General features: G+C 38.9%; 2 protein-coding genes across 2 annotated transcripts in view; one reads left to right on the forward strand and one right to left on the reverse strand.

Annotated features, from left to right (window-relative positions):
• LOC130913405 (histone-lysine N-methyltransferase SETD1B-A-like) lies at positions 1-18,010 on the forward strand. Its single transcript, XM_057832010.1, has 17 exons — positions 1-138; positions 223-327; positions 4,860-5,130; positions 5,228-5,340; positions 5,542-6,444; positions 6,557-7,093; positions 7,180-7,278; positions 7,366-7,426; positions 7,517-7,710; positions 9,378-9,504; positions 9,580-9,915; positions 11,590-12,543; positions 12,667-12,812; positions 12,893-13,009; positions 16,660-16,779; positions 17,108-17,245; positions 17,313-18,010. Exons 1-17 carry the CDS (start codon positions 1-3, stop codon positions 17,484-17,486), a joined length of 4,533 nt encoding a protein of 1,510 aa, XP_057687993.1. The 3' UTR covers positions 17,487-18,010.
• The window catches only part of hpdb (4-hydroxyphenylpyruvate dioxygenase b), a 13,548-nt gene continuing 8,617 nt past the window's right edge, over positions 17,659-22,589 (reverse strand). The window contains exons 12-14 of the mRNA XM_057832012.1: positions 18,556-18,678; positions 18,322-18,438; positions 17,659-18,239 (exon numbers count right to left, since the gene is read on the reverse strand). Of these exons, the coding sequence (XP_057687995.1) occupies positions 18,129-18,239; positions 18,322-18,438; positions 18,556-18,678 (351 nt within the window). The 3' untranslated portion in view covers positions 17,659-18,128. The remainder of the gene's footprint in view (positions 18,240-18,321; positions 18,439-18,555; positions 18,679-22,589) is intronic.

The raw sequence follows: 22,589 nt of genomic DNA on the forward strand, positions 1-22,589 counted from the left end.
ATGGAAAGCGAAAAACAAGTTTTTGAAAGAGAATCACCACGTCGGCCCTGGAGAAGTTGCAAGTTGATGATTGATCCCGTGCTTACAAAAGGACTATACAAAGTGTACCGCTATGATGGGCACGAGTTTAACATTCCCGTTAGTGAAATAAAATACACTTTCGTAAGATTTTTTGTTGTTATTTTGCAATGAACAATCCCAGGTGCATTGTTTTTCCAACAGGTCGACGACCTGGGTTTGTTTCCAGTGGATTCTGTGAGAGATCCACGCATCTGCCGCATGTGGAGCAAATGCGTCAAGAATGACCTTTCGGTTCCCAAATTTAAGGTACCCAATCATAGGCGGAGTGTGACTTTTGGGCCAGGGAGGGCACAACATGTTGATGACCCCAGAACGCAGTGTCATCAATAAAATCAACTTACAAGAATATAATAATAAGTTTAAAATGAGCGTTTATTTTTGTTTGCCATCATTCTTGAGGGCAATTCTAAATCAGGATGCTTAGGACAGCTATGCTTTTTGCCAAGATGGTCATCCATTGAATATGGTACGCCCGTGTCGTGCCAATGTAGTTACCCCAGTCAAAAATTGTATCCTGGATCTTGGATCTTTTTTGTGTTTGGGCCATACTATGGGTAGGACATTTGTGTCTAAATAATTCAATCCCCCCAAAATTTGCTTCAATCCAAAAAAATATTTTCCAAAAACGGAAAAAATCATTTGCAAAATAAAATGTCCCTCCTCTATTTTTTAAAAAAATAATATGCAAAGCAAATGAACCGTCTAAGGTGCTAGTCACATGATCTGTTCGAAAAATAATTTTGACCCATTATAAAAAAAAATATTTTTTTGTTCATTTCATTTACATTTGTTGTTTGCTTTATTGCTTTACAATTTATATATATATATATATATATATTTTTTTTTTTTTTTCGGCCATTGGGGGCGGGGATGGCCCCCTGGCTCCCCATTAAACTCCGCTTATGTACCCAATGCCACTGCAGTTAACTCTTTATAGTGCACTCGTTTAATTTATAGGCTGGCATTGACGGCGGTAGACGTCCAATACATTTTTGACTGGGAGAGGTGGAAGTGAATGATCGTTGTCAGCCCTTCCACGTCTAGCGCAGTCAATGGCACTGAAAAATGATCTTTCACAGCTCTTCTCCCAGTTTAAATAATTTGGACGTCTCTTGTTGTCAGTGGCAGGTAAAAAAATTAAATAATATGAAAAAAAAATCATCTTTAGAGATTAACTGGGTACCATAACCAGAGTGTACAGTGATCCCTCGCTACTTCGCGCTTCAAACTTTGCGCCCTCAGTCCATCGCGGACTCCTGCCACTTTTCTTGGTCAGGCAGTGCACGGGACTTGCACTTGTTAAACAGTTGTTGTGGCAACTCATTGTGTGTACGCGAGCAGCTTGAGCAGATTTGAGTGGAATCACTCAATGGAATATTTAATAAAGACGAGCATTTTCTCTCTTTTTTTAAAATTGATTTGGTGTCTACTTTTTTTCTTGTTTGAAAATAATTCGGTGGGACAGTAACATGTTTAAAACCTATCATAATTATTACATTTGAAGTGATTAAAGCCCATTTATTAAAAGATATATATATACAGTGGTACCTCTACATACATAATTAATTCGTTCCATGACTGTGTTTTTAAGTCGAAATGGTCGTATGTTGAGCAGGATTTTCCCTTAAGAATACATTATGATTCCATTAATTCGTTCCACCGACCAAAAACCTACACTAAATCCTTAATAAATACTGCTTGCACTATTACAAATGGCAATTACACATAGCAAAATAAATACATTACTAATAAAAACCGGAATAATAAAATAACAATAATAATTCCTGTAACAATGTAACGAATCGGGTTCTAATGTGGCAGACGTTTTTTGCATGCTGTACCTCAACGCACCACGTCGCTGATGTGACAGAAAGAGGGAGAGGTGCGGTTGAGATTTTACTTTCTCCTTTAATGTTTTGTTGAGAACACCGTCAACTGTGGTGAACAGTAGGCGTGTTGTGTTGCACAAGCTCTGAAATAAATGATAAAAACCTGACGAAGCTGGCGATTTCTTTGGCGATGTTACCACAATAATAACTGTCACCTTAACTTATAAAGACTTGCGAACAGAGGTCGGAGGAGGACTGTGGAGATAGTAGACATTCTACGGCCATATTGTTGAGCCAGTTAACAGATGTGCACCCCACGCTCATATTTTCCTATCATTTCCGTCCTCCTATCAATGGTAAGTGTCACCTTTTTCCTTGTTTCAGCACCTGCACTAACCTTCTTAGAACCTGTGTCGATTTCTCTCAAACGCAAATTCACCGTGCGTCCATCTGCGGCGCTGTCATGTTGTCGTATTTCGAGCTTGTTGCCCGATGTAGAAACAATTGGCGAGTCAAATTTTACGTCCGATGTTGAAAAAATCGTGTGTCGAAGCGATCGTGTGTCAAGGTACCACTGTACATAAAAGTTTTTTTTAATTAGACTTGAGGAAAAAAAGTGAAAAAACATATATTATATTTATCTCTTTCCAATGCTAAATCTGAATACATTGAACACACACACACACAAAATTGGGGGGGGGCTACTACCGCAAAAAATGAGGGATCACTCTATTTCTCCTTTTATTAATTTCAATTTGATTAATTTCCTTTTTAAATTAACATTTGATAAATGTATAGTTTATTTATTCATTACAAATATAAAAATAGTGCAGCAATAATTAATAATAAAATGTTATTACAATTGAGACATGGCATTCACACACTGTGTGTGGAGATCACATTTTGCATCATGTAGACTAGTGATCCCTAACCACCGGGCCGGGGACCGGTACCGGTCTGTTGCGCATTTGCTACCGGGCAGCAGAGAAATTTAGAAATGATGTGTCAATGATTTGTCAATCTGGCCCGTGCTTCTTGACACATCAATATGCCTGTCTACTCTATTAACTAATCAAAGTACAAATTTGTGTACGTCGCCATCTAGTGGTTGGCCACCATTATTGGGGTGATTGCACACCAATAGACCCCACTCACCAACGTCACACAATGACGTGTAGCTGTATCCGGCCACCATATTGTCCGTCATTGTTTATCCGTATTCTCAATGGTTTCAATTTGTCGTGCAATTTATAATGCAATTCTTGGAAGCCCCGGTGCTTTCAGACGCTGTAAACTCATTGGATGCGTTGCATAAAAGGCGTTATGTGGAAAAGCTTCAGTCTATCCATTCACCAGATCCATATTTGATGCCTAAATCGATATTTTTCGACCCGCTGTCTTCGCCGTCTCTGCCTGACATCTGCTACCCTGATATCTACAACTATCTTGTCCAGAGAAACTCAGCCTGTTCTCACGAAACGTTGAAAAACTTTAAGAGCAGTACTCTAAGCAACATTACCTAATGTGACCCTATAATTCCAATTTTCTAAAATGGCAACAATCAATCAAAAAAAAGCTTGACTGCGATGGCCGACGCTTCAAGGATAGGTGGATATTGGACTATTTCTTCATTACAATAACAAACAACTGTGTCTGCCTCATTTGCAAAGAGACAGTCGCTGTTTTCAAAGAGTTCAATGTGACGCGATATTCCCAAACAAGACATGCTGATATGTACGACAACATTACAAGGAAGATACGCAGCGAGAAATTATAGCAACTTGAAGCTAGTTTAATTTCACAGCAGCAGTATTTCGCAAGAGCCCGAGTGTCGAAAGACAACGCCACAAAGGCGAGATTGTTGAAATTATGAATTAAAAAAAATAATAAGAAAGCAAATGTGACACACAGAAGGGCTTGCTAAAAATTGTTTAAATATATTGTTCTACGTAAATTAGCCAAGGTAGCCCCCCACATTTTTACCACACCAAATCTGGCCCCCTTTGCAAAAAGTTTGGACACCCCTGTTTAACTGATGATCCGTAGACGAGGCCAGCTTATTTCACTTGGTACCAGCTAAATATTATTTTTTTAAAAATGATGGCGGAAGAAATAAACATCTTGAATTTGAAACTGTATGTTGTCGGCGATTAGCCTCGTAATGATCTTAATTGTGGTTGTCAGCCCAAAACCCTCTAAATATATATTAAATGCATCTTACCAGGTATGAAATGACTACTACATAGTCTGTGGTGATCGTTTGGTGCCCAGTTTTCTCGTCGAATTGCAGCAGTCCATCTCGCTCTCCTCTCCGGGTCTCTCGGAAAACGGTAGAACTTCAAGTCTCTCCGTCTATCTTCTCTGTTACTGCAACCAACCGCCACACACGCCTTCACCATTTTGATTATTAATGTTAACGAGCAGAAAAACATGCCATAATAGGGGAATTTACGTAGCGGTAATGCGTAAACACGACCAGTAGACGGACAATATGGCGCGGAGGCGTGGTTGTGACGTCATGTGAGTGGGGTCTATAGCAGCTCAACGTCAGTCAATGTAAACAGTAACTTAAGCTGCTGTTGGCTGTGTGCTGTGGGCACCGACTTATCTGGACAACTTTTTTACGGGGAAAAGGCCACCTGTTTAGCCAGAAGAGGCGCCTACAACTAAGTCCAGTCTGCATAATGTATGGCTAAAAGCTAGAAAACATAAAGTGTAGTTTTCAGCCACATTACAGTCTACATTACACCGGTCCGTGATGCAAAAAAGGTTGGGGACCACAGACGTAGTCCGCAATATTTACCTGACCCAAATTGTGAGGTCCACGTATGTGGACGCCAGGTCTTTAGAGGGTAAAGTGTTTTTTTAATTACCAAAAATAGTCATTTGACCTGTTAATAACAGTACCACTCATGATAAAAATGTGTTTTTCTTCGCATGTCTTTTCAGATAGATGAGTTTTACATAGGTCCTGTTCCTCCTAAAGAAGTGACATTTTGTAGGCTGAATGACAATGTAAACAAGGCCTTCCTGACTAATATGTGTAATAAATATGGCCATATTGAAGAAGTGGAAATTTTCTACAATCCAAAGAACAAGAAACACTTAGGTATTGCAAAAGTTGTTTTTGACACTGTGAGGGCCGCAAAGGACGCCGTTCATCACCTCAACCAAACTTCAGTGATGGGCAACATTATCCATGTGGAAATTGACCCAAAAGGTAAGGAGTCTTTTTATGTATGTTGAAAGGATTTTTAAAAAATTCATTATTATTATTATTATTTTTAAATCATGACTTGTTTGCTATCATTCAACAGGTAAAAACAGGGTGCGCTACCTCAAGCTTCTCTACAACGGTCTCTACACTCCATGGAGTTTACCATTGGGAAGTAATGACGAAAGTCTTCAAAACTTAATCGACAATTTAATGGTATGTGTGGTATTTGCTGACATCCAGTGCGAATACTATTTGTTTTATTTAATGAGCAAATGCTGGGGGCTTTCAACACATTTAAACTCCAAGAGCTATAAAGTTATTAGAAAAAAATATCATATTAACATATCTCACACTCAAAATGTGTCATTCCCAAAATTTGACCGAAAAAAAAATAAACCTTCTGCTTTTTTACAGTGCAATTTTCCCCCACAGGGACAAGATAGCCCAATCAGCTTAATGACTCCACACTCTCTCGACACAGCGTATTCCAGTATTAATCAGGACACTCCTTTTAGCTTTGGGCTAACTCCCGGCTCGCAGGGAACCCCCCGCACTCCTTGCTTATCTGCGACTCCTCTCTCCCAGGACTCATGCTACTCCAGTCTTCAGGGCACTCCAATCCTCCAGGGGGAGCCCCAGATTTACAGTGTTCACAAACCACTCAGAAGAGAGATTTGCTTTCGTAAATCCACAAAGTCTCACTGGGGAGCTAGTGAAATCCCTGAGGTGAATTTAAATTTTAAAAACCACCAACTTCCTCCTTCCCTCCCACTGTTTACCCAGAGTAGTACGAAGCATATTACACCAAAGGAGAAGACTGAAAACGCTCAGAATCATGCAAAAGAAACCTTTGAACTTATGTCCCCATGCCCAGAATCAATGCATGTGGTCAAAACTACCTCATTAACTATAAACTCTTTGAGCACCCTGAGCACCAACCTGGCAGCCAACAAGCAGGCAGACGTGGCCTTCCCACCTAGCAACTGTGCAGACACAGCAGATTTACCGAAGTCCGAAGGGAGTTTTGTCCGTACAACCCCCCAACCACAGACCCTAGATGCCCGCATACAAAGTTTGTTGACAACCTCACCGAGTTTACTCCTGAACTCCCAACTCGTAGATAGCTCAGACAAGACTTTAAAGACTGTCAGTCCAACACAGTTCGTTGAAGAGGATGAAACTTCCCAAGCTGTTTTTTTTCTTACATCCCAAAGAGATGTGGAGTGTCCCTCTGTGTGTAATTTCACAAAATATGAAGAAACCATGGGTAGAAACAGTAAAACGGATGCACAGAATTCCGAGGCACTGCGTCCCAAGGTAATCCATTTCATTATTTAGCAAAGCATTTTCAAAAAGAGTTAATATATTTTGTAGTGGTGTATCTAGTGTTGTATCACACTCCAGTTAGAGCTCTTCTTGTCTCTCTTAGGGTCTTCACTTATCAAATGTGGATGAAGGGAACTCTGAAACGTCTTTTTCTCAGCCCCTGCGTTCTCCTGCTATCATGTCTGCAGATTTCCATCCACCATTTACACCTTCAAGTTTCTTGATTCCTTCATTTCCCCCAATTAGACAAAGCCTCCAAAATGGCACCATTCCAATTCCACTGCCGTGCCGGACCCTTCCTCCTGGCCATCATAGCAGCATCCACACCTCTACTGCCTCAGTTTCATCCCCTTCTGTTTTCTCGGTACCCCAACCTCCTTTGATGGACCAGGGCAAGCCACCACCTTGTGGACCACATTACACCAATTCACATTTTTCTTGTGTCAAGCCTCTAGTACCACCTCCAGACTACCCACTCATGAGAGAAAAACATCATCATGTCACAGTTAAAAATGTTATAAAGGCGCTCATGAATGAACTGAAGTCAATTATCAAGAAAGACATTACACGCAGAATGATTGAGGGAGTGGCATTCAACGTGTTTGAAGACTGGTGGGATGATCAAGAGAAGAAAAGAAAGGTAAATACCATCATTTACTTACCACTCGTCGTATACTAGACTGTTACTTCTTTTGTCTTCATATAATTATGTTTTATCTATCAAAGACATTGGCTTTGCCTTTAAATGAGAAGAAAAACAACAGTATAAATCCTCTGAAAAGCATCAATGGCCAGAACAAGAAACCTCCTCTGCCCTCCTTCAAGGTTAAGAATGTTGGATTTACATTTAAATTAGATTTTTTTTAAACAGAACAGAACAATGAAATTAAGAAAAAATGTTTTCCAACATAGATTAAGAAGAAAAGAGATGACAATCCTGCAATTCTAGAAGTGATAGAAAGTAAAGAGCCTGGTAAGTCAGTTATTTAAATACATTAATTCATATGCTGTTTGAGGATTAGTAACCTTCTTTATGTGGTGTTTTTATCCAATGTGTTTTTAGATGGAACTGAAGGGGACAAAGTGTTGGAACCGACATATTGTCTCAGTCGTAAACGGAGACTCGCAAGACGACTTGAAAGTGATGATGATGATGACAAAGATGAAGAATACAACATACGTCAAGTGGAGGAAAAGGAAAGTGTAACAGATAAAGAGTCAAAGGATGGACCTAATGAAGATGAAGTGCACATTTTGGTAAATAAATGAATGAAAAATTAGTTATTCCTGAATTTTAAGGGTGGGAACCTTTAAGTACCTCTCGGTACAGTAGGATTTGCGATAAACAGCTCGCAATAACGATTATCTCACAATATGGCGATTAGAGGTGGGAATCTTGGTGCACCTAACGATTCAATTACTATTCAGAGGCTACGATTCGATTATAAATCATTTATTGATGCACCTACTCCTACCCCCCCAGCTATTAGCTGCTTTTAATGTTTCTTACAGTAGTTACAAAAATCATCTCAGGCCTAAATAAACAACTATTTCAGTATCAAGTTACCAGTTCAGAACAGTAAATAAAATACGCAAGTCCCCATTCTGTATCAGCAGCTTTAAACTACATTCAATTAAAGTGGTTAAAATTGCTCCCGTTATTCCATAATTTCCATTCTGTCTACTTTCGACATGTGAAAGTTTTAAAACTGTCTCATCATTTAAAGATACAGTAGATTGAAGTCAAGATTTTGCCGATTTAGGAGTATTGTAGATAAAAAAAAATTAGGTTTGCTCGAAAGGTTCGCTACAACAGCCTTCCAGAGAAGTCTACTGCTTTAAGATGGCGGCTGTTTATTAATGCCGGTGTGTCTGTCATTTCGCATCTAGTTTTCTATACATGTGCTGCTAACGCCGCCGAGTCCGTCTTTTTCGCATCTAGTTCTTTCTACATGTGATATCTACCGTAGCATTATGTGGGCGTAGTTTGTAGCGGCTGTCGGCTGCGATTAGGTATTATTGTTTTTTTTATCTATCTCTTTATACTTTAGGAGTCTTAATTTTACTCAACAAAAGCAAATTTTGCATTTTTCTATGTGCAATCACAACTTTTTTAGGTTGAATTGATGTCACTATTGCCTTAGCACGTCATGCCGGCTATCTGGCCCTCGTCGTTTTTAAATTGAAATGTTACATAAAATAAAAAAAATTGTATGGACGCAGCATGTCTAAATTACTAGTTTTTTTGCCCAAAAACCGGCAGTTAGCCAAAAATTACCTGATTATTTGAATGTAAAGGTACGATATTGTGTATGAATACAAAATCCAACATGGCGTCCATTTTACCACATAAAGAGCTTTTTATGTTGAAAATTCTTATAAATAAATGTGTAAATTCCAGAATTTGTATGCATATGAACGTAAAACAGTCTACATTCTTGGTTAAAAGCAAAAAAAAAAAAAAAAACGGGCAGTTATCATTCATTTTCTGTAAATATTTGGGCTACAGTTACGCTAATTTTTCCCCCATTCATTTCATTTTTTTCACAACGACCCAAAGAGCATGCATGGTGCTATTTTATATAATAATTACCTTGAATCCTCGACCAAATCACTCTTGAGACATTCCTGCCTGCTTGTATGCACTAAAACCGTCGTCCTGTTTCCACCTAAATCCTGCGTTAGAACGCAACATGTTTGAGTTTATCGCAGTGAAAGCTGCAACGACGGGAAGCCGTGGCGCAATGTCTGTAGGAGCTGTCTTGTCAACTGATAGTGAAGTATGGATAGATGTCCAATTCATATAAGCCGAGAAGACTTCATTCTTTCACACACACACCCCCAGTCAAAATGGACTGGACGTCTAGTGCTGTCAACGGATAAAAATTTAAATTTGTCTAATGATAATTAAATTTCTGTCTCAGTGTGAAAAGGAAGATCTTGTAAACAATGATGACGGTAATCATCAGAATGAAGAGAAGGACATTGAAATACACACATCATCTGAAGACACGTGCCCAGATCCAGATGATGTTTTCTCCGCTGGCAGTGGTACGTTGGGAAAAGTTATGCATGTTCTACTCATGCCTTTCTGGATGTTTACCACATTTTGTTGTGCCTTTGTAGAAACATGTTCACAGTCTGGCTCGTCAAAAGAATCCTCAGGCGACTCAGACTCCCCGTCCTCTTTTACTTCAGAGAGTTGTGTAGACTTATCCTACTCTGAGTTCAGCTCTGAAGATGATTTAGATGATGTCAAGGATGATGAAGGTTTGGAGTGTATAGTAATATCAGATGAGGAGTCCATGGAACTTGAGCCTCCTGTAACACCCTCAGCCCCACTCACTCCTGGTGCTCAGCTGGAAATGTTACACCAGGACTTGTCAGATTCATGTACTGGAGAGAAAGCAGGGGAAAAACAGTGCATTTATCAAGAGCCACCATCATATGCTGACCCTGCAGGTAATTTGTCAGCTAATTAAAAATAGAGTGGGGCACATAAGTATTTAGTCAACCACCAATTGTGCAAGTTCTCCTACTTGAAAAGATTAGAGAGGCCTGTACTTGTCAACATGGGTAAACCTCAACCATGAGAGACAGAATGTGAAAAAAAAAAACAGAAAATCACATTGTTTGATTTTTGAATAATTTATTTCCAAATTTGAGTGGAAAATAAGTATTTGGTCACCTACAAACAAGCAAGATTTCTGGCTGTCAAAGAGGTCTAACTTCTTCTAATGAGGTCTAACAAGGGTCCACTCGTTACCTGTATTATTGGCACCTATTTTAACTCATTATCGGTATAAAAGACACCTTTTCACAACTCAGTCAATCACACTCCAAACTCCACTATGGCCAAGACCAAAGAGATGTTGAAGGACACCAGAGACAAAATTGTAGACCTGCACCAGGCTGGGAAGACTGAATCTGCAATAGGTAAAACACTTGGTGTAAAGAAATCAACTGTGGGAGCAATTATTAGAAAATGAAAGACATACAAGACCACTGATAATCTCCCTCGATCTGGGGCTCCATGCAAGATCTCACCCCGTGGCGTCAAAATGATAACAACGGTGAGCAAAAATCCCGAGCCACACGGGGGGACCTAATGAATGCTTTACAGAAAGCTGGGACCACAATAACAAAGGCTACTATCAGTAACACAATGCGCCGCCAGGGACTCAAATCCTGCACTGCCAGACGTGTCCCCCTGCTGAAGTAAGTACACGTCCAGGCCCATCTGCGGTTCGCTAGAGAGCATTTGGATGATCCAGAAGAGGACTGGGAGAATGTGTTATGGTCAGATGAAACCAAAATACAACTTTTTGGTAGAAACACAGGTTCTCGTGTTTGGAGGAGAAAGAATACTGAATTGCATCCGAAGAACACCATACCCACTGTGAAGCATGGGGGTGGAAACATCATGCTTTGGGGCTGTTTTTCTGCAAAGGGGCCAGGACGACTGATCTGTGTAAAGGAAAGAATGAAAGGGGCCATGTACCGAGAGATTTTGAGTGAAATTCTCCTTCCATCAGCAAGGGCATTGAAGATGAGACGTGGCTGGGTCTTTCAGCATGACAATGATCCCAAACACACAGCCAGGGCAACAAAGGAGTGGCTTCGTAAGAAGCAGTTCAAGGTCCTGGAGTGATCTAGCCAGTCTCCAGATCTCAACCCCATAGAACATCTGTGGAGGTAGTGTAAAGTCCGTGTTGCCCAATGACAGCCCCAAAACATCTCTAGAGGAGATCTGCATGAAGGAATGGCCCGAAATACCAGCAACAGTGTGTGAAAACCTTGTGAAGAGTTACAGAAAACATTTGGCCTCTGTTATTGCCAACAAAGGGTACATAACAAAGTATTGAGATGAACTTTTGGTATTGACCAAATACTTATTTTCCACCATGATTTGCAAATAAATTCTTTAAAAATTAAACAATGTAATTTTCTGTTTTTTTTTTTTTCCACATTCTGTCTCTCATGTTTACCCATGTTGACAATTACAGGCCTCTCTTATATTTTCAAGTGGGAGAACTTGCACAATTAGTGGTTGACTAAATACTTATTTCCCCCCATGTATCTGTATAAACAACTTCAAAATGTGTGATTTTCTATTTTTAACCATCTCTGTAACAGTGCCTGTGGAACCTGATGTGGAAATAGAGAGGCGTGAATGGACCTTTGAATCTTTAGAGTACATCTCGAGGCCTCTCACTCCTACCGGCTGTTTATCTGATAGTGATCCTGACCTTTTGATCAGAAGCAAACCAACATCACCAGATGTGACGGAGGTAGAACGACCACAGACCCCAGGCAAGGGAATAGCATCTCAATTAGGAAGTGAAGAATCAGGGGATGACAGTCTAATGCCAACTGTGAGTGAATTAAATCTACCATCATCTGCTTCAGCAGGTGTATCTTTATTGTTTGATGAACCACCAAAGACCCCAGGTAGAGAGGACATACTTGCTCTGAATCATACCAGTGGTGTGAGGGTCTCAGCAACACCAAGACTTGAGAGCATTACACATTTTAGAAATTCATCACTGTATAGACATCAATTTGTCTTACCACCAAAGACCCCTGGAAGAGATATCATTCTCCAACGAAGAGCCTTAGTCCGTAGAAGAAAGACCAATATAGTGAACACTTCACAATCCCATTTATGTGACAATTTCCTTGGATTGTCATCTCCATGTGACCTGTCTGAGTCCTCCTCTGATGACGGAGGAGTGAGAACATGGTCAGGTATGAGAGAGATACCTCTGCAAAGACTGGAAAACATGCCGGGTTTTCTCTATAAGGGAAGTAGGAGGAAAACGAAAAGGAGCCATAAACAGTGGAAGAGAAGAAAAAGAGGCTGGGCGATCCACCACTACTCTTGTCGTAGTCCTCACAAATTGCGGTCAGTGCGAGAGGAGAGGAGGATACTTCACAGTATATGGAAGGACGGTCTGGATGAAGAGGATAGGAGGTTGCTGCATTGCACTTATGAAAGGCTGCAAGAGCGGGATGATGAGTGCAGCTGGCTTAGTGACACCCTCTGGATCGCCCATCCTCATATCCTTTTCTGTGTCATCGAGTACATTAGTAAAGTTGTATTTCTGTTTGCTTTTGGTGTGAGCATATTTTTTCCACATGAGACTTTAGGAATGTTCTCAATACCCAATTTGTTTTACATACTTAACTGCTGCTTACTGACTAAAGGTATAGAGATTAACGAAGAACACCAGTCATGGCAGCAATACCACATTACAGGTTCAGCTCGCAGTGAGGGCTTCTACAAAATCAACTGGAGGGATAAACTTGAATATCGTAACCAAGCAAGATTTACTGAGCTTCCGTCGACAAGCTATCAAGTATTTAATATCGCAAAGTTTGTTGGCTTTAGGTTCCATTTATTACGATTTGTAGCATAAGCATGTGCTCTCTCCCACAGGGACCCCTGACGCAGCCGGCTGCACTTCGAGCTGGATCAGACTTCAGGTCGGAACAACGTCGTCTGCTGTCATCTTTCAGCTGTGATAGTGACTTGGTGAAGTTTAACCAACTCAAGGTTCGTGAACTAAAGTACAAGCATAGACTACCGAACCACCGTTTAATTCAATAATGGCAGGGACTGTAGCAGTGTACGTGAATACAGCTCTGTCACATATCTGTAGGTTTTGTGGTATGTTAGGTCTTTCAAAGGATGTTGACTGCAGAGCAGTGGTTCTTAACCTGGTTTCTATCGAACCCCATGGGCTTCTGTGAGTGGGTCTAAGGCAGGGGTCTCAAACCGATTCCACAAAGGGCCGCAGTGGGTCCTGGTCTTTGTTCCAACAGATCCAAAACAGACAGTTCAACCAATGAGGTTTCTGCTAAAGTAAGCAGCACCTGACTGCAATTAACTGATTACACTTGTTAGACACCAGATTGGTGAAAAGGGATTGTTCTCGTTTGGTTGGAATGAAATCCAGTACCCACTGCGGCCCTTTGAGGACCGGTTTGAGACCTCTGGTCTAAGGGGTTCAGCAAAGGACCTGCATGGCCCTATCGTCGTACGCTGACTAAATCTAAGCAAAGTGCTGTGTTAGATTAGGTTTTTGACAGGCTTGCCCCTAATTTACAGGCTTTATTCCATTTCTTTTAACTGCTTTTTCTCTATCTGATGGGAGGAGAAACTATTTTGCTCAGCGGAATGTTGACTTGCACTTGGTATGAAGAAGTACGGTGGTACCTCTACATACAAAGTTAATTTGTTCCAGGACCTTGTTTGTAAGTCGAAATGGTCGTATGCCGAGCAGGATTTTCCCATAAGCAGGCATGAAAATCACTCACCTTTCGGCGAAATTTGCCGTTTTGAAGTCAAAAAGGGGTGACCTACGTGAATTTTGTAGATCCGAGGAGAACATTTTTAGGGGGGGGGGTCGTACATCCATATAACTAACTAACGACATGTTTTATTGAAGTTGCTAAGCCTGTCGCGATATGCAATGAATCCATTTATCGCAAGGTAAATAAAAATGAGGGCGGTATTTTCACGGCTGCATTTTATCACCGCGTGGGTGCATACATTTGTGCGTGCGTGTAAATGACACATGAGACTCCAGTTGTTGTGTCCAGATGTTTATTGGTCAACAACACGCCGTAGAATTACAGTTCACACGTACAAAATAAGGAAACACATCTATATTACACACTGTAAACGTTAGCTTTGCTACACTGAGACTAATGGGGAAAAAAGACAACTTACGTTAGCCTGCTATAAAACATAGTCTTTTCCAAAACGCAAACTTGCGGTCAAAAGGTGACATTTCAAACATGAAAAATTGCTGGTTAACAGCATTTGCAAACGAAAAAATGACCCCAAAAATGTATTAGTGACACCACAAGCAATGACGAAAAGTGCTTTTTGCGGAGTGTAACGTTGTTAGCGGTTTAGCGAACGTACTTCCGGTCAACATTTCAAAATAAAGGCACATCACGTTTGTCATATATAACGATTTCTGGAGTTAATCCCACATACATCAGAATTAATACTATAATATGTAAATACTATAATACTACAGAATTAAGATTTTACACTAAGAATAACTTTAAAATGACACCCTTTTTAAAAATTATGATTAGCAATTAATATAATTATTATAATACTATTATATATAGTAGTATACTGCAATAATAATGCTAGACATTTTTTTTTATAACAATAGTTTTGAATAATGTTGGAAAGGCGAAGTCAGTGTTCTGAATCTATTTACATTCCATTTTTTTGCACTAGTATCACTATCACATCGCAGAACGTGCAATTTTTTTTCTTTTTTTCAACATTTAAACTTTTGTTTTACTTCATGAACGCAGCAAGAGTGCAGATCCTGGATTAAACTGAGTTATAAAAATTAGGGCCGATGGCGCCATTTTTCAGAGCATCGGAATTTAAAAACAACATACATTCATATTTTTCTGCTTCATGCTCATACAGCACCACAGTGTCTCTCTCCCTCCTGCTAGGCAGCGCGACCAAACTGTTTTTCTTCGTCAACAGTACAGCTGTCCCGAACAGAGCTATTCAAATTATTTGGTTAAAATTTTGTCGTTTTAATATCGCAATATAATATCGCAAACTCCCCAAAAATCGTAATGATAGTTTTTTTCCAATAATGATAGTTTTTTTCCAGTATCGTTCAGGCCTACTATCTGCATTTGACCTCAGTGTTCATGTATGATTAATTATTGTTATTTACATGTTTATTTGTACTTAAATAAAGAATTTGAGTGTTCCAAAATGTTTTTGTGAATTAATAAGTGTCAACAAAATTTTCATTGCTAAATTAGTAGGACAAAAAAAAAAAAAAAAAATATATATATATATATTAGTCGACTTATTGTAACAATAGTCGGCTGACTGATCGAGAGAAAATTAGTCGTTTGGGACAGCCCTACCGGAACATATTTCCTCCACACCCTTCTCACCTTTTTAACCCCTGACCAATTTTCATGCCTGCATAAGAATACATTACAATTCCATTAATTCGTTCCACAGCCCGAAAACCTATTCTAAATTCTTAATAAATATTGATGTTGTCATAGCAAGTATCAATTAGAAAGAGCAAAAAAAGTAAATTATGAATAAAAACCGGAATAATGATATAATTATAGCAATAATTATAATAATACCTGTAATAATGTAACAAACTGGGTTCTAATTGGCGAATGTGTTTGCGTGGTGTACCTGAACGCATCGTGTGGCTGACTTTACTTTCACTTTGTTTACTTGCTGCGGGGGACACTAGGCATGTTGTGTTGCACAAGTTGATGGAATAAATGATCAGAAACCCGACGAAGCTGGCGATTTCTTTGGCGATGTTACCACAGTAATAATTGCCAACTTAAATTACAAAGACTGGCGAACGGAGGAGGACCGTCTACTGCTATATTGTTGAGCCATATCACAGATGCGCACCCCACTTTCATATTTTTCTATCATATCCATCATTTCCACCTTCATTAATGGTAAGCATCACCTTTTTCCTTTTTTTCACCACCTGCACAAACATTGTTGGAAACAATGTTGATTTCTCACCCAAGAAAATCTGTCTTACGTCCCTCTTACGGGAAAACAAAGAAACTGCGGCGCTGTCATAGATCATCGTATTTAGAGTATGTCGTCGGATGTAGAAACAAATGGCGAGTCAAATTATATGTCGGGTGTGAAAAAGATCGTTTCGAAGCGATCGTATGTCAAGGTACCACTGTATAAGACTGATGGGCAGCATGACTCAAATTTTGACCTGTTTTTATACCAGCTGAGATATGTTGGTTTTGAATTAAAAAAAAAAAATAATTATCTAATTCCAAAGATTTCTGTGAATGTGTATGTGAAACTTGTGGGGTTCGGTCCCTTAGGAAGGTAAAGAACCACTGCTGCAGAGTATAGTAAAATCATGACTTTTCCTGCATTTTTATTATAAGTATTAGGGTGTTCATTCATATGTGATTCCTAACGTGCCAATTTGGGTATATAGTGAAGCCTCGCTATTGACAGACTCTTGCAAACATTTGATGCCCTCCCTAAAAAGCTCTTTACTTACCAGTGGCTGCCACAAGAGGGCAGCAACTCTATTTAGGTCTAACTGAAACGTCTCAGTTTCCCTCAACATAGTTCCTTGACAAAAAGATTTCACAAGATGGTAGCAAAGTAATGGTTTTTATTTTTGTCCTCAGTTTCGAAAGAAGAGGATTCGTTTCAGCCGAAGTCACATTCACGATTGGGGTCTCTTTGCCCTGGAGGCAATAGCAGCAGATGAGATGGTGATTGAGTATGTAGGCCAAGTAATCAGACAGGTGAAAGAAATAACCTTGTTTTGAATATTTGTCTGTCTGTCCGCAGACTTTTATACAGCATGTTTTGTTGATTGCTGTTCATCTACTATTTAGTAAATACATTTATAAATTGGAATTCCCCCCCGTTGTCTCCTTATTGTGAGTTGTGACTTTTATGTTTAACCTCACACTTGGCAAATAAAAGGTATGGAAAACTAAGACTAATACCATTCTAATGAAGCTGCTCTACAAGCTATGATAACCCTGGGCTATCTATAGGAAGGAAACTCGAGGATTGTAAATAATACTGTTGTAAAATAGTCATTTATATCTCATTTTTCTCTTTCAGAATGTTGCTGACATGAGAGAGCGCAGATATGAAGAAGCAGGCATTGGAAGCAGCTATTTGTTCCGGGTGGATCAAAACACTATAATTGATGCCACAAAATGTGGTAATTTATCCAGATTCATCAACCACAGCTGCAATGTGAGTACAGCGAGCTAGGTTTTTCACCTACCGATAATTCAATCAAAAGTACATATTTTTCTTTCAGCCAAACTGTTATGCGAAGATAATCACTGTGGAATCCCAAAAGAAGATAGTAATCTACTCGCGGCAGACGATAGGCATCAATGAAGAAATCACGTATGACTACAAATTTCCAATTGAGGACACAAAGATTCCTTGCTTGTGCGGAGCTGAAAACTGTCGAGGCTCTTTGAACTGATCATAGGTAGAAGCCCACATTGGAGAAGCTACTGTACAAAGACAATGAAGATGTGTGCAAATAATCAGGATGAAACCATCAGTTCTCTTGAATGTTAAAAATAGAGAGCTGCACCAACAGAACTTACTGAACTTCGGTACCCAGCACTTAAGCTATTGTATGATAAAATATGAAACAGTAATGGGAGAACACGCTCGACTTTTGTTAAATTAATGTACTAGTACATGCAGTCTTAATGGAAAACATTATAAAGACATTTGTTGAAAGGCAATCTTTTGTTATACATCATGGTATGGACAGTACATAGCAGTTATTGTTTACTGTTACATTCCTGAAAATATGGAATTTTAAAAATCATCCGTTGGTCCTTATCTTACAAATGATAATACATTTTTTTTTAATTTATGAGAACTTCATTTGTGTTTTCCTGCAGTTCAGCTGAACTCAATAATAGGCCTGTAAAAATACATTTCAAGGTTCTAAGATACTGAATTGTAAATTAACACAGTAAAAGATGGGAAATATTAAAGTATACATGTGCATTTTTATTGAGCTTCTTGATTTAAAACAAAGTAAACACCCTTGAACCGGTGTACTTTACATTTCAAACCACTAAGATGGCCCACAAATGTAAATCTGGGCTCAAATATTTTTGGACACACCATTGGGTACGAGGGCGATCAGATTTCCTCTGGCATGTTGATCGGCTTCAATGGCTTCAAAAAGAGATTTGAAGTTTCCTGCACCAAAGCCCTGTTGAATGAACATACCTCAATTTGTGAGTGAACGAGTGTTGTCATTCTTAAAGATATACATTACCCGTAACTGTCCTAACCTGGTGATTATGTCTCTGAATGACCTCCAAGAAGACTGTTGGGCGGTCCTGAACTGGCTTGGTGAAGATCTGAAGTAAGTAGCCGTTATCGTCAAAGTCCACCAGGATCTTCAGCTCCTTGATAGAAGAAAAACATGCTCTCTCAGTAAAATAGTGGCAAAGGACTTCCTACAATATTATTATTATTACTATTACTAATATATTCCTGAATATACATACAGTATGTGAACCTACCTGCAGGACACTCAGGTCTTGTTCTACTTTCACTTTGGAGTGTTTTAACTTCTCCCTCAGTTGGTCATAGTATGTGTCAGGCACTGACATAAAATCTGTCCCACGCTTTTTTAGGTTCCTAATCTGCAAACGTAAATCAAATGTTAGTAGTTTTTCCTATGTATTTTGACATGTTTTGAAAAAAAGTAAACCATGTTAGACAGGAACATTAACAAAATTGATGAATAAAACCTGTAAAATTATATTACAAAAATTAGATCTTACTTGAATATTTACTGATTTTAGTATTACTGTTACAGAGTTGCAAATCCATTTTGATGTTTGGAGTCCTTGCCAGCTTATTTTTTATTTTAATTATCTTAGCTGTTGTGCTAACTGATGGAGCAGTAAATAGCTGTACAATAAAAAACAACAATCATTATTTTAAAGTAATTTTCTGTTCATGTACATAACACAGTGGCGCTGGTTTGTTTTTTTAGATTGATGAAAACATTGAACAAATATGAAAAACCCAACCAGGTTTACGCTAGGGTGACCAAATGTCCTCCTTTGCCTGGACATGTCCAATTTTCACATAATGTCCGGGCGTCCGGTGGGGTTTTTTAAATTCATGAAAATGTCTGGTTTTCATTATTTTTCACTGGACCAATCAGCGTGTTTTGAAATTGACTGACGCTTTGCACAAAATACTGCGGTACTGTGCTGCCTGTGACGTGTTCCCAGAGAGCCTGCCCAGTTGTTAAGACTTTTATTACGATCAATACGTATATAATCAACTGTACCTTTTTTCTACTTTCGATACAAATTTGCACGTGGATGCACAGTCACTGATTGGCTTTATCATGGCGTCAACTGTCAATTCGCATTCACAAACCTTCTTCATGGCAGGAGCTCACTTGCTATCGGTATGAAGACTTGCCAAACGTACTTTTCGGCAACTGTTGACTTCTGTCGTTTTTTTCTGGTGTGATCTGTAAAATCCCGTTTGGTTTTGCATTGTTGCGTTGCCGATGATTGTGAACTTTTTATAGCAATGTTTGATTTTGCCTTGAGTACCGTTGCTCGCTAATAGGGTAGCTGTCAGTAAGCTAAGGTGCGCTAGGCATGATGGGAAATGTCATTTTTAACTGCTGTGTTGAGAACATGGTGGTTGAATCGTTTGTCAGTTCATTTCGGTTATTGTTTGCATACAAACTAGACGATTGAATGAGAATAACAATTAAGTGGGAATAACAATTTGTCAATGACAATGGTCGTGATAGTAATTTATAAAAATGTTTAGTTGGCACATAGCCTACTGTGTGTTTGTGTATTTGCAGGACTACAGTATTATTATCTATCATTATTTAATTCCAATTTTTTTTATTTTTTGCGTTTTTATTGTTCCATTACTTTTTAGGAATAATAAAGCCTGTTGGGTAACCTCTGATATTTTGAAATGGTGTCTTTATATATATATATATATATATATATATATATATATATATATATATATATATATATATATATATATATATATATAAATATGCATGCATATACAGTGCCTTGCAAAAGTATTCGGCCCCCTTGAATCTTGCAACCTTTCGCCACATTTCAGGCTTCAAACATAAAGATATGAAATTTAATTTTTTTGTCAAGAATCAACAACAAGTGGGACACAATCGTGAAGTGGAACAACATTTACTGGATAATTTAAACTTTTTTAACAAATAAAAAACTGAAAAGTGGGACGTGCAATATTATTCGGCCCCTTTACTTTCAGTGCAGCAAACTCACTCCAGAAGTTCAGTGAGGATCTCTGAATGATCCAATGTTGTCCTAAATGACCGATGATGATAACTAGAATCCACTTGTGTGTAATCAAGTCTCCGTATAAATGCACCTGCTCTGTGATAGTCTCAAGGTTCTGTTTAAAGTGCAGAGAGCATTATGAAAACCAAGGAACACACCAGGCAGGTCCGAGATGCTGTTGTGGAGAAGTTTAAAGCCGGATTTGGATACAAAAAGATTTCCCAAGCTTTAAACATCTCAAGGAGCACTGTGCAAGCCATCATATTGAAATGGAAGGAGCATCAGACCACTGCAAATCTACCAAGACCCGGCCGTCCTTCCAAACTTTCTTCTCAAACAAGGAGAAAACTGATCAGAGATGCAGCCAAGAGGCCCATGATCACTCTGGATGAACTGCAGAGATCTACAGCTGAGGTGGGAGAGTCTGTCCATAGGACAACAATCAGTCGTACACTGCACAAATCTGGCCTTTATGGAAGAGTGGCAAGAAGAAAGCCATTTCTCAAAGATATCCATAAAAAGTCTCGTTTAAAGTTTGCCACAAGCCACCTGGGAGACACACCAAACATGTGGAAGAAGGTGCTCTGGTCAGATGAAAGCAAAATTGAACTTTTTGGCCACAATGCAAAACTATATGTTTGGCGTAAAAGCAACACAGCTCATCACCCTGAACACACCATCCCCACTGTCAAACATGGTGGTGGCAGCATCATGGTTTGGGCCTGCTTTTCTTCAGCAGGGACAGGGAAGATGGTTAAAATTGACGGGAAGATGGGTGCAGCCAAATACAGGAACATTCTGGAAGAAAACCTGTTGGTATCTGCACAAGACCTGAGACTGGGACGGAGATTTATCTTCCAACAGGACAATGATCCAAAACATAAAGCCAAATCTACAATGGAATGGTTCAGAAATAAACGTATCCAGGTGTTAGAATGGCCAAGTCAAAGTCCAGACCTGAATCCAATAGAGAATCTGTGGAAAAAGCTGAAGACTGCTGTTCACAAACACTCTCCATCCAACCTCACTGAGCTCGAGCTGTTTTGCAAGGAAGAATGGGCAAGAATGTCAGTCTCTCGATGTGCAAAACTGATAGAAACATACCCCAAGCGACTTGCAGCTGTAATTGGAGCAAAAGGTGGCGCTACAAAGTATTAACGCAAGGGGGCCGAATAATATTGCACGCCCCACTTTTCAGTTTTTTATTTGTTAAAAAAGTTTAAATTATCCAATAAATTTTGACCACTTCACGATTGTGTCCCACTTGTTGTTGATTCTTGACAAAAAATTAAAATTTTATATCTTTATGTTTGAAGCCTGAAATGTGGCGAAAGGTTGCAAGGCACAAGGGGGCCGAATACTTTTGCAAGGCACTGTGTATATATATATATATATATATATATATTTTTTTTTTTTTTTGGGAAAAATTAGGGCTGTCAAACGGTTAAAATTTTTAATCGAGTTAATTACAGCTTAAAAATTAATTAATCGTAATTAATCGCAATTTAAACCATCTATAAAATATGCCATATTTTTCTGTAAATTATTGTTGGAATGGAAAGATAAGACAAGATGGATATGTACATTCAACATACGGTACATAAGTACTGCATTTGTTTATTATAACAATAAATCAACAAGATGGCATTAACATTATTAACATTTTTTTAAAGCGATCCATGGATAGAAAGACTTGTAGTTCTTAAAAGATAAATGTTAGTCCAAGTTTTAGATATTTTATATTAAAACCTCTTAATGTTTTTGTTTTAGCAAAATTTATAAAATTTTCAATCAAAAAATAAACTAGTAGCCCGCCATTGTTGATGTCAATAATTACACAATGCTCATGGGTGCTGAAGCCCATAAAATCGGTCGCACCCAAGCGCCAGCAGAGGGTGACAAAACTCCCAAAAACACAAGTAACAAGTGGACATTGCACTTTGCTGTCATTTTAATCTGTTTGAGCGGGGCATGTGCGTTAATTGCGTTAAATATTTTAACGTGACTAATTTTAAAAATTAATTAACGCCCGTAAACGCGATAATTTTGACAGCCCTAAAAAAAAAAAAAAAAAAAAACTGAATCTTTCTATCCAGATGGAGGATGCACACTTTAAATATATGGAAGAGATATAGGCACCTTTGGGTGAAGTTCGTGTAAAATTCAAGTATATCGAGGCCGAGCCGAGTGTCCTCTTTTTTTGGGGGGGAAATCAAAATATGGTCACCCTAGTTTACGCAGAG

This window comes from Corythoichthys intestinalis, chromosome 3, assembly GCF_030265065.1.
Source record: "Corythoichthys intestinalis isolate RoL2023-P3 chromosome 3, ASM3026506v1, whole genome shotgun sequence".
Taxonomy (NCBI): domain Eukaryota; kingdom Metazoa; phylum Chordata; class Actinopteri; order Syngnathiformes; family Syngnathidae; genus Corythoichthys; species Corythoichthys intestinalis.

Excerpts from the sequence above, each read along its gene's own strand:
- LOC130913405 (XM_057832010.1), top strand. The coding sequence starts at position 1 with ATGGAAAGCGAAAAACAAGTTTTTGAAAGAGAATCACCACGTCGGCCC. Across the intron at positions 5,341-5,541 it reads ACTTAATCGACAATTTAATG|TGCAATTTTCCCCCACAGGG; the intron begins GTATGTGTGGTA and ends GCTTTTTTACAG. Across the intron at positions 7,711-9,377 it reads AAGATGAAGTGCACATTTTG|TGTGAAAAGGAAGATCTTGT; the intron begins GTAAATAAATGA and ends TTTCTGTCTCAG.